Source organism: Rhinoraja longicauda, chromosome 31 (genome assembly GCF_053455715.1).
Source record: "Rhinoraja longicauda isolate Sanriku21f chromosome 31, sRhiLon1.1, whole genome shotgun sequence".
NCBI classification, from domain to species: domain Eukaryota; kingdom Metazoa; phylum Chordata; class Chondrichthyes; order Rajiformes; family Arhynchobatidae; genus Rhinoraja; species Rhinoraja longicauda.
The window spans coordinates 10,492,511-10,505,384 of record NC_135983.1 but is presented as its reverse complement, the minus strand read 5'-3'; the positions used below and the strand labels follow the sequence as shown (position 1 = coordinate 10,505,384).

Sequence of the window (12,874 nt, the reverse complement as noted above, 5' to 3'; positions counted from 1 at the left end):
GCGCGTTGAGCCACGTCTCCGTGAAGATCAGCGCGCAGCAGTCTTTCAGGGATCGCTGGGTGTTGATCCACAGCCTTACCTCATCCAGCTTGTTGGAGAGTGACCGGACATTGGCGAGAAAGATGCTTGGTAAGGATGGTCTTTGTGGGGCCCTCCTTAGCCTGGCCTGCACCCCCGCTCTCCGACCACGTTTTTGCTTCCTCTCCCTGCGCTGGCTCCGTCTCCAACCCCCCGGTGTGGTGGTCCAGGGGCCTGTTCTACCAAGCTCCGTCGGGACTTTGGTGAGGGTTTTGTGGTACTCACCAGCCAGTCTCCCGCAGCCGTGTCCGATGTTGAGCAGCTCCATGCGGCTCCATGTGCGATCCGCCTTCCGGGAGCTGCGGTGCCTTGGGGGACATGCTGCTGCTGCCGTTGGACCTGCTGCTGCCTTTGGACCTGGACCTGCTGCTGCCGTTGGACCTGCTGCTGCCGTTGGACCTGCTGCTGCCGTTGGACCTGCTGCTGCCGTTGGACCTGGACCTGCTGCCCCCCGTTGGACCTGGACCTGCTGCCGTTGGACCTGGACCTGCTGCTGCTGTTGGATCTGGACCTGCTGCTGCTGTTGGACCTGCTGCTGCTGTTGGACCTGGACCTGCTGCTGCTGCCGTTGGACCTGCCGCCGCTGCCGTTGGATTTGGACCTGCCGCTGCCGTTGGGTCTGTACTCACCGCCACGGGCTTCGACTGGATTCCGGTGCAGGTAGGGTTTTTCCCACCGCTACTGGGCTGCTCCGGATTGCATCGAATGTGGGAGCGCAAAGCCGCTGCGTCTGGACGCTCCGCCATCTTTTTGAGCACACTTGTAGTTTGTACTATAATACCATATGGGGTCCTCTTAAGTGCGGTATAAATTTTAAAAATGCCATCCCTACAGAAAAAACACAATGTCTCCATTCAGGTAGACTGACTGTCAGTTGCTTTAATATGCCTTCCAAAAGTGGTTAAAGGATTTTTCAGATATAGATATAACAAGTTATTTTCAGCTCTTTGCTAATGACATTCCTGGCAACGAACGACTAGGAAAAGCAAAAAAAAACTTGCAACGACATTGTAATGCCCACTTGTACAAATTATGGAGTTGATACCTTAAACTAAATTGCATAATTATTGATGACAAGCTGTTAACCATTCTTTGTGAAATTGTCATCACAGAGAAAACAAACCCTATTTCTTTAATCAGTAGTTGGCAGGAAACTGGATTAATGTATTGGAAAACATTTAAAGCGATGATTAACTGGCATAAGATGATGTTATTTGTACCCTGAAATTAGAGAGAATCAGGTGTTGCAAGGAGGTGTTGGAATTGCTAACATTCAGCCAAAATCTAATAATAAATTAGAGAAATGTAGTTCAATGTCTTATTGCATTTCTTTTGTGTGTTTGCATGTTTTTTAAGTTTACAAACACAGTAATCTTATTTCTAACGATAGAAACATTGTAATGGGTATGGGGAGAAGGTAGGAACGGGGTACTGATTGAGAATGATCAGCCATGATCACATTGAATGGTGGTGCTGGCTTGAAGGGCCTAATGGCCTACTCCTACACCTATTGTCTATTGTAATGGTTGAAAGTCTGAAATTGAGTTTTCTTTTAATATGGAGTGATGTCAATTTTAATCCCAAAACAATGTTCATTTTGAGAAAAGTGGATGGAAAGAGATGGATTGCAAATACAGTAGGCCTTCAGCTGAGAATGCTAAAAAAGCAGAGGCAAAATGTAGGCTATCACTTTGGACCCAGATAGCTAATCTCTGCAAATGGGATCATCTTCCCATGGTACATGTGGTCGTGAAGGTCCTGTCAGTGCATTTAAATTCAGGTTAGTTTATTGTCATATACCAAAGAGCAAAAATAATTCTTGTTCACATGAAGCTCACAGACACGTGCTGAATAATCTACAATTTTGAGATCCTGCTGCTTTATTGCCCATGCATTATTAACCTAAACCTGTGCTGATGTATAAAAGCTCGTAGCAGCTGTCTTGAGAGAAAAGAATTAGAACAAACTCCAAGGTTATGCGATTTGTGTCAGAAGGTTGGAACCAAAGTATTCTTCTGTGGCAGACTTTAAACTGTTTACCTGAGCAACGGGTCAGCAGTACTCTGAGCAGTTGTGATCATTTACTTTATTAGCCAAGAAGGCACATCACTGGGACTGGAATTCTTTCATTGTGCTCAGAATAACACTTAAAATCAATGTCCCAATAAATAGGGAGATCCTGGTTGCATAAGCAGAATTAAGCTTATTAGTGTTGATTTGTCATTATTGCCTCATTAATTCCAACCTTAGCACTCAATCCGCAAAGGCTATTTAAGAGCCATTTCTGAATCTGACGAATCCCTACATGCCAGTGTATTTTTTCAGTTTATTACAGATTAGTGCTTCACCAATTGCAAACAGGTCTCTTGTTCTCGTTGTGAACATAATCTTTTTCAGTCTTCATTTATTATTTTCTCTGCTTTTTTCTAAAAATACATTTAAAAATAACATTATTTCAAAATAACTTTTGATAATGGATGTGCTCAGTTTGTATGAAGGCTTTCTATTTAAGAAAGAGTTTGTGTAACCTTAAACCTAGCATGTCTCCCATTTTGACCATAATTAGCCACGGGTACCAAAAATCACACGAGAGGAAGCTCCTTTGAGATAACACTGCGGCGTTTAAGAAGACAAAAGTAGATGCACAGAAATAACAACAGAATAATTGTGCCCACTGCATCATTAACAAAGTGATATGGAATAATGTTTGTGAGGCGCAAAATGAAAGACAAATCCTATTTACTGTAGTGATATCTTCTGTTTTCTATTATTCAGGCTAAATATTCAAACTGTTTTTAGTTTAGTTTTAATTTATGGATACACATGGAAACAGGCTCTTTGGCTCAAGTTCACGCCAACGATCACACTGTTCACACTAGTTCTATGTTATACCAACTTTCTCATCCATTCCGCTTACATTAGGGACAATTTTACAGTGGCTAATTGACCTACAAACCTGCACACCTTTGGAATACGGGAGGAAACCAGAGCACCCGGAAGAAACCCACACGATTTAGTTTAGTTTAGAGATACAGCATGGAAACAGGCCCTTCGGCCCACTGAATCCACAGTGACCATCGATCACCCATACACTAGTTCGATGGTATCCCATTTTCTCATCCTGCACCCTCGGGCAATTTAAGATGCCAGTTAACCTACAAACTCGTATGTGGGAAGAAACCGGAATACCCGGAGAAAACTCGCATGATCACAGGGAGAATGTACAAACTCTGCTTAGATAGCACCTATGGTCAGGATCAAACCCAGGTCTCTGGTGCTGCGAGACAGCAGCTCTAATGCACACAGGTCACGGGAATAAAGTACAAATTCCACACAGCACCTGAGGTCAGGATTGAATCCAGGTCACTGACTGCTTGACAGTAGGCATGAAATAGTAACAATATTTAGAAAATTACTGTGAAAGTGAGAGGGGGAAGAACCTAGAGTCTTTCCATATTTTTTCTAACAACAGCACCTCTCTCTCCATTTTAAGGTTCTCATTCAAAAGTCTCATACATTATCCATAATCTATGTGGCTTACTTAACTGAAGAAGAGTCTCGACACAAAACATCACCCATTCTCTTCAGAGTTGCTGCCTATCCTGTTGAGTTACTCCAGCATTTTGGATCTACCTTTGGCTTACTTAACCTTGGTTTTCAAACGCAAACAAAATGGTATAACCCATTCCAATTTTAGTCAATGTCTAGAATGCAGGCTTAATCCTCTTACAACCAAGAGTTATATTTTATTGAGCTAAATAAACATTTTACATTTGCATCTCCAACCTCATCTAGTGTATCCGCTGTTCTAGGTGTGGACTCCTGTATATCGGCAAGACCAAGCGCAGGCTCGGTGATCTTTTCGCTGAACACCTCCGCTCGGTCCGCCAACACCTACCTGATCTCCCGGTTGCTCAACGCTTTTAACTCCACAGACCTTTCTAGCCTGGGCCTCCTCCATTGTCAGAGTGAGGCCCAGGGCAAATTGGAGGAACAGCACCTTGTATTTCGCTTCAGTGGCTTGCACATTGACTTCTCTAACATTGAACATTGACTTCTCTAACTTCGTAGCCCTTGCTTTCCCACTCTCTTCATCCCCTCCCCCTTCCTAGTTCTCCCACCAGTCTTACCGTCTTTGACTTCATTTTATCTTTGTACTGCCCACTTCCCTGACATCAGACTGAGGAAGGGTCTCGTCCCGAAACGTCACCCATTCCTTCTCTCCAGAGATGCTGTCTGTCCCGCTGAGTTACTGCAGCATTTTGTGTCTACCTTCGATTTAAACCATCATCTGCAGTTCTTTCCCAAACATTTTACAACTGCAGAACTATTGCCCGCACTGCCAATGTCCATCCCTCGGCAAGCCCTTTGGCGAAACCAAAATTTGGAACAGGATATGCATCCTACTATTCTCAAATTCTGTTGGAAGTTTTGTTCAAACCCAAACGAGCCTCCCAAATGGCCTTGATACACTACTTACTTGGGTTATGTTCAAATATAACAGCTATAACAGAGCTTTATTTGTCGTTCGGTACCGAAGTACCGAACGAAACTACATAGCAGTCATAGAAAAAAAAAAAGAACACAAGACACATAACCCCAACACAAACGTCCATCACAGTGACTCCAAACACCCCCTCACTGTGATGGAGGCAACAAAACTTCCCCTCTCTTCCCCACGCCCACGGACAGACAGCTCGTCCCCAACCGACCCGCACAGTCCCCGCACCGGGCGCTGAAACGTCTCGCGGCCGAACCGGGCGATGAAAGGCCCGCGACCAAGCCTTGCGCAGCTAAGTCCCGCAGCCGAGCCGCACCGGCGGTGAAAAGTCCCGCAGCCGAGCCGCACCGGGCGGTGTTAAGTCCCGCAGCCGAGTTGCACCGGGCGGTGTTAAGCCCCGCAGCCGAGCTGCACCGGGCGGTGTTAAGCCCCGCAGCCGAGCTGCACCGGGCGGTGTTAAGCCCCGCAGCCGAGCTGCACCGGGCGGTGTTAAGCCCCGCAGCCGAGCTGCACCGGGCGATGTAAAGTCCCGCAGCCGAGTTGCACCGGGCGGTGTTAAGCCCCGCAGCCGAGCTGCACCGGGCGGTGTTAAGTCCCGCAGCCGAGTTGCACCGGGCGGTGTTAAGCCCCGCAGCCGAGCTGCACCGGGCGGTGTTAAGCCCCGCAGCCGAGCTGCACCGGGCGGTGTTAAGCCCCGCAGCCGAGCTGCACCGGGCGATGTAAGTCCAGCGGCCACCTGCGAAAAAAGCTTTTTGCTGATCCTCTGTACATGTGACATTAACCTAAACTAAACCTGAACTATAATTTTGTGACTTTCGAAATATGGAATAAGCAAACCTGCAAACCAAAATTTATTTTTTCCTTGCATATGTCTTGGGATATTTGCCTGGTATGAAATATTTTCCTTGGATCAACTCAATTCATCACCGATCCTCGCCAATGTTTTGATTTATCATATCATATCATATATATACAGCCGGAAACAGGCCTGTTCGGCCCACCAAGTCCGTGCCGCCCAGCGATCCCCGCACATTAACACTATCCTACACCCACTAGGGACAATTTTTACATTTACCCAGCCAATTAACCTACATACCTGTACGTCTTTGGAGTGTGGGAGGAAACCGAAGATCTCGGAGAAAACCCACGCAGGTCACGGGGAGAACGTACAAACTCCTACAGTGCAGCACCCGTAGTCAGGATCGAACCTGAGTCTCCGGCGCTGCATTCGCTGTAAAGCAGCAACTCTGCCTGTACTAGTTTGGGGCAAGCTGGGATCTCTTAACATATAATTTCATCAATGTCATGGACACTGATTTCTTCATTACTTCAACAGATATTGACGGGCACCCTGGGAAATCCAGCCAAATGAATGATCAGAAGGAAAACATGGAGTGGAAGTCACAGCAGCAGGCTTCACTGAGTGAGTAAGACTAATTAAAAGTTTAGTTATACAACAGAGATTTATCAAAGCAACATTGTACTTGGTAAATATGAGGTTTTTGACAGCAACTAAAGTCTCCTGTCCTTTTCGAAAAGTGTTTCTACTAAAGTAAACAACTTCACATTTTCCGTACACTATATTCTATTCGTATTCTTCTCACAGACCCTACTGCCACCCAGCTGTATCAGCAAATAAACTTGGCAATGTACACCTTTTGTCCTCTCATCTAAATCATACATGTAGATTACACTAATTACCCAGTTATTTCAATCTCTGAACTCGTTGTTCCCGTTGTTTCCCGATTGCAAACCAACATCTGTTCTCATTGGTACATTGCCCCCGATTCCATGGGTTCTTGCAACCCCTTGTGTAAAATTATGTAAAATGACTTCTAATATGCAAGTTAATCACACTTACTTGTTCCCCATTATCAATACTGCTCCTTACAACAAAACTAAAATGGAAACATAGAAAATAGGTGCAGTAGTAGGCCATTCGGCCCTTTGAGCCAGCACTGCCATTCAATATGATCATGGCTGATCATCCAAAATCAATACCCCGGTCCTGTTTTCTTCCCATATCCCTTGATTCCATTAGCCCTAAAAGCTATATATAACTCTCTTGAATATATCCAGTGAATTGGCCTCCATTACCTTCTGTGGCAGAGAATTCCACAGATTCACAACTCTGGGTGAAAATGTTTTTCCCTCATCTCAGTCCAAAATGGCCTAGTCCTTATTTTTAAATAAATATTCTGAAACACAGGACACTTTAGTTGCTGTCAAAAACCTCATATTTACCAAGTACAATGTTGCTTTGATAAATCTCTGTTGTCTCTGCCCAATCTTATTATGTTTTAAGTATCCATTTTCCTCTTTGTAAATGCTGTGGTTTGGGCAATTTTCCATATTCTGAACAAACTCTTTTGACTTGTTATTCAATCCATGAAGCAGCTCATTTAAAAAAAAATGTTGCACCAAATAATAATGTTTGCAATGTAGAAATAAAATCTGGTAATATAGATAGATAACATTGAAAATGTATTGTGGAGATATTAGACAAGTTAGAGCATTTGGTATTTTAGTATGATAACAAACTAGCAATTTCTTCATTTTTCAATCTAATTTAGTGCCCAGTTTGTAAATACTTAAATTTTATTTATCTAATGTTAATTCTATTGAGACTTGTAAAACAACATTATTGAGTACTAACGGTAGTCCTGTAATTATCCTGTTAACAAGATTTATGCTGTTTAGTTGTACTCTCAATTTTATGTTTGCATTAACAAATATTCGCTGTAACCTTGTGGTTCTAAAACTAATTAGATAATCAGTTTAGACCAGAAATGTTTAGCTGAGAACAGCGACTAGTGCTTTACATTGAAGTACTGTTCTGGGAGCGCCTTGCTGATTCATCCACGTATGACAGAAGTTAACAGCTGTCATTACTGTCTGTTAGTCAGGATGCTGACAAAATCAACGGAAAAATGTTAGCAAGGTTTTGTTTTGAGAAAGGCATCTGCATGTGTATATCATCTTAATTAATTTTTAAGAGCCGCTGGCTTACTCAAGTGAATATGGCAGCAGTTCTAAGTAGTGAGTTTACATCAATGATCTGAATAATCAGTTTAGCATGGGCATGCCAGATCCTGTTTGCTTTGTTTTGAGCCTACCTGGCACCATTGGGGCTTGCCTGATAGAGAACTTTTTTATTAAAATAGTTGAACTGTTCCAAACCTGGAACATCAATGATTCAGCCACTTCTGTACACTGAATAAACATATCTCATCTGGGTAAGGCTTCATTTGCCCTCCTGGAATGGGAAATGGAAATCAAGCAGCACTGTCACTTATGATTTGTTTATCCATGGTGTGTGTACATGTGCAGATGTTGATGAGGGGCACTATTGGAATGTATGATCAGTATCGCTTTATGTTGGATTCATTTGGATCCTTGATATACAGGATATGTATGATACACGGGATGAATTTATTCAGTTCTCATTCTGGAAGCTGATTTTTTCCTACCTTCTCCAAATGAGCAATGAACTTTGGAAAAGAAAACAAAAATTACTTTCCTCACATCACATATCTGTTCAAGTATAGAAAATAATTAATATAGAATTGTGGAAATGTTTGCTGCTCTATCATCCTATTCAAAGATGAGACTCCACAGAGGATAGAATGCAGGTATGGATTGATATGCTGTTGACACAAGTCTCTATAAACTGGAAGAGATGTCGCAAGTGTCTTACAAGTAGTTTGTTTTAAACCATGTGTAGAAAAAAGTAATATATTCAGATTCCTTCAAAGTTGTCTCCAGATTTGAAGTATTATTTCAACTGCACCCTGGTTGTTACCACGGTAATGTTCACAGCACTAAGTAACGTCAACATGTCAGCAGCTTTCTTATTCAATGAAATATAGCAAAGTATGTGTTGAGCAAGTTTAATTTTCAGTGTTTTGATCAGGATTTTGCTGTTAACGGTTTTCCAGTTAATCATTTTTATTTAAGTCTGAAAGAATTTGGTCATGGTATGACCATCGATAGTTAACCCTCTGAGTACTGACTCCCTAAGCACCCCTGCACCAAAACTATAAAACAGTGCCTATTTTTACATAATTACTAACAAATTATCATGAGACAGAGGCTTAAAATATCTCTGAACAAATAATTGTATTGTATTTTTTATTTGATGCAGAAATGCTGATATATTCCTCAAATATTTTTGTTTTTGAAAGGGTAACCATTGCTGAACCTGGTTTGTTCCATTCCATGCATTAAGTCTCGGTTATAGAATATAATGCTAGCAGAAGTACCCTTGCAGGTCTTGTAGAATTGATATGTGGTGAAGTGATATTTAAGAAGGGGTTCAAACTGCCACATTGTGCATTGCACATAATTTTAAAATTATTAGCACAATAGTTTCATGTGGCAGTGGTTCAGTAATTTTCTGGAGAAGAATCTGCAGTTCAGGGCAAAATTCCCATCAGAAACACAAGCCAAGAATTGAACTATATTGGGATGAGTTTGGGAAGTGGTGTTGGAGGGGATGGGAGGAAGGATTACAAAGAAAAAACACAGAAAAATATGACTTGAGATGTGCTTGAGAAGATAATCAGGTGATGATTAAATATTTGGATAACGCAGGATAAGGTGAGGCAGACTGAATAGCAGCTTTGCACCAGATATATCACCTCCATCAGTGCAGGATTGAGATGCCCTTTTGCCCTTTGGTCACTCCATAAATGATCTCCAACCATTAAGTCTGCACCTTGAGCCTTTGGGGCTTAATTACGTAGTAGTGCAAAATTCTGTACAATGGGACAACTGACCATTATGTAACCATTTTGGACAATTCTAGCCACTCTGCAGGTATCACCTTAAGTTCTCTGTCACCTGATACTTGAACACTGTGTCCAAATTGACCTTGTGCTGTTGTGTGTGAGCCCCATGCAAGCTCAAGGAATATTTCTTTCAATCATCTCAACGTATTTAATGATTTCAGGCATTAATTCTAATTGATACTGCGGTAGGAGTAGTTTGGTCCATGGGCCCAGTGTTAGTACTGGAGATGAGGAGACAGATTAGCACTCAAGTTGCGTTGCTTCTTTGAGCTGTCGGCTTCTGTCTTGTGCCAGCTTTTCCTGACTTGTGACTCAATGCTTCAGCTTTTCACTTTTGCATTTCTTGTACCATAAGCTCATGTTATGGCACACCATTACATTGTCTATTGCAAGGACCATGTCTGCTAGATGTCGCCCTGTCAATTCACCTGCGCACTCCTTATTTTTGCCTTCGCTCTGCTTTTAAATACTAATGGTCATGTTTTCCAGTTCAGATTAAGAACGGATCCTTTGTTTCCAGTATTATATGTGGTGCTTTTTGCTGATTTCCAGTTTTTTCTTTTTTTTAAATTTTTACGAATTTTAGAGAGGTTACCATGTTTTGATTTGATACGATGAAGTTTTGATTGAATTAAAACCCAAGTGACAGGACCGTGCATAAATAGCAAGGTACTTAAATTAAATAATCTTGCGCAGTCTCTCTGAATTGAGAATTACTTAAAATAATAGATAGGCTGGGGAAAACTGGTTCCCACTAATTGCTGCAGCAATTGGCATTGCAACCAGCAAGCTACCTGCTCACTTCTACTGCATTGCCATACATCGTTACTGCAGTGCTTGCTCTTTTGGTTCCTCTGTTTAACCTTTGGTTTCTCTTCATTATGTCGTCGAGTTTGTTTATATTAGGAAAGGGAAAATCGTGATTAGACTTTTAATGAGAAGTTAGTGTATATAGCTTAAGATAAACTTAATGTACGAGAATTAGTGGTTGGTTTTCCTTCCTCACAATATAAGATATGGCCTTTCTAAAACAAATAATATAGTGAATTTGAGCCCCTGTCGAAAGTCTGACTCCTTCTTTGTTTCAGGGGCCTATGTATGTGGTGCCTGTGGGAAGAAGTACAAGTACTACAGCTGCTTCCGGGCACATGTGAGAGCACACCTAGGTACACGCTTATTTTTTTAATGCATTTATTGGCTTAACCCTTTGAGTAGTGATTTTTTTTTCCCCTTTATACAATTTTCCGAATGTGAACATGGCATCTAACACCAAAACTGTGGCATTCAAATCCTAAGCATTATAAAGCTAGAATTAGAAGAATCTATGGAACCTGACAGCATTTCTTCATTTGCAGTGTTTCTTGAATAAAATTTAAAAGTTGAAAACTTATTATTCATTTTGGAGCTAAGATGCTCCCGCAGTACTCAAAGGGTTAACTGCAGTAATGGTGTAGTTTTGATATCATCAAAATGGCATTGTGCAAAACGTTTATTGCTTTGTTGTGAATCTCTGGTATTTGAATAAGATGTTATTTAGCATGCTCATCATCTTCCAAATAAAAACTGAAATGCAGAGGGCCGGGCAGCATGTGTGGAGAGAATGATGGTCAATCTTACAGGCTGATAATCTTTCATCTGGGCAATGAGGAAGGGAAATGAATAGTTGTCCTTATTGGTAAGGCATTTGAGTAGAGTGCAAAGATGCCTCACTGTAATGAACAGGGCCTAGATGGGACAGCACCCTTGAATATTATGTATCGTTTTAGCCTAATTTGCCACAGTGTGGAGACGGCAAAGATTTACAACACATTCCTGAGAAAGTGGATTTTCTGTAAGAGGAGAGAATGAGTAGATCAAGTCAATATTCCTTAGAGCTTAGAGTGAGAAAGAATTCATTGAAACATGCATAATTCTTGCAGGACTCCACAGTACACGTTTTCTCTGACCAGCTTCTCAAGATTGAGATATTTTTTCTAAAAACAGAGGGTGATGAATCTTTGGATTCATTTTCCTGACCGTATTCAAAGCAGAGATCAATAGATATTTTGGAAGTTGGAAAAATCAAGGACTCTGGGGATAGAAGATCGGCCATAATTTTAAGGAATAGTCGTGTAGATAAGAGAAATCAAATGGCTGCATCGGTTCTCTTTTCCTCTGTTCTTGTATGGCTGGGAAAAGTTGAAATAAAACAAATGTAAACTGGTAGAGAGGGGAGAGATGGTCCAAGTTGTGGTAGAGATCAGGAGAAAGTGGATGACATGAATGACAGTGGTGCTGGGTGAAAGGTGGGAATGGTTAGTGAATAACAAAATTTCAGATTTCATTTATCATCCCCTGTAGGCTTCATGCAAACTCAACTTTTATTGTGTCCCACTTGGACTCTCACCTATTTCTCCTCTTCCTCTCGAGCTGCATTCCTTCAACTGGCTTCACAATTTGCAATTCCAATCAGTCCGCCTCACACCTGCTACCATCTCTGGCCTTTGTTCCAGCTATCTGCCTATCAAAATCCCCCCTTGCCTGTGTGCACCTATTACCTGCCATGCTTTGTCCTGCCTCTCCCAGCTCTCTTTCTTCCCCCCCACCACCACCACAATCTGAAACATCACCAATCCATGCTCTCCAGAGAAGCTGCCTGGCCTACTGTGTTACTCCAGCACCTTGTGTCGTTTTGTGTAAACCAGACCTGCAGTTCCTTATTTCTACTTTTGTTATTCACTGGCCTTCTGTGCCCTTCATTGGCAATATATGCACTTGTGTCAGTCAACCCCCCCCAGTCTTTACATGACTCAAACAAGCATTTTTGTTTTTATCCCCACCCCACCCTCCCTCTCTAAGTTAAGACTTGTTCCATTTCTAAATTGAACCAATCTTGATAGAAGGTCATTATTATGACCTATTACCAGTGATTCTCCTGCCACTAATCAGCCTAACCTGTTGAATATTTCCAGCATTGTCTGTTTTTACTTCAGATTTTGAGTATTTTGGTTTGGAGCATTTCCCAAATATCGAAACATCTAGTTTGATGTGATAAATAATTGGGCATACAGTGTTACAGGTTTTTGAGTTAAGAATATACATTTTGTTTATTTTCACAGAAAATGAAACCTCCTCTGTATCAGCTGAAAATTCTCCACAGGCAAGTGAGTACTCTGTGCCAAATGTTCCTTCATAACGTTTATTAACCACCTCCATTTGAACACGAGTGGCTTACATGCAGTGGGACGCAGTGGAGAAAATGTGACAGTTACGTTAGATTAAAGAAACTGCACCATGCACATCAAAACCAAGCAGTACAGTATCGGAAACGCTACATTTTGTGGGCCAATGCATTTTCATGTTTATTTTTAATGTGGGACTTGATTGATAACCAAGTATTTTAGTGGAAGACAGATTTTAAAAGGAGAGGCCAGGTTATTCAGATTTGATGGATGAGGCAAAACGGGAGGCTATCAATTGAAGTATGTAACAAAGTGAGGAAAGAGAAGTAGGTTGATCTCAAGAA

The 12,874-nt window shown here is 41.8% G+C and overlaps 1 protein-coding gene across 7 annotated transcripts in view; it reads left to right on the top strand.

Annotated features, from left to right (window-relative positions):
* The window catches only part of znf618 (zinc finger protein 618), an 89,048-nt gene that overhangs the window by 50,471 nt on the left and 25,703 nt on the right, over positions 1-12,874 (top strand). For 5 of the 7 annotated variants that reach the window (XM_078425806.1, XM_078425810.1, XM_078425809.1 and 2 more), the window contains 3 exons: positions 5,916-6,002; positions 10,458-10,535; positions 12,468-12,512. In XM_078425806.1, the coding sequence (XP_078281932.1) occupies positions 5,916-6,002; positions 10,458-10,535; positions 12,468-12,512 (210 nt within the window). The remainder of the gene's footprint in view (positions 1-5,915; positions 6,003-10,457; positions 10,536-12,467; positions 12,513-12,874) is intronic. The other 2 variants (XM_078425811.1, XM_078425807.1) reach the window with 1 other exon arrangement.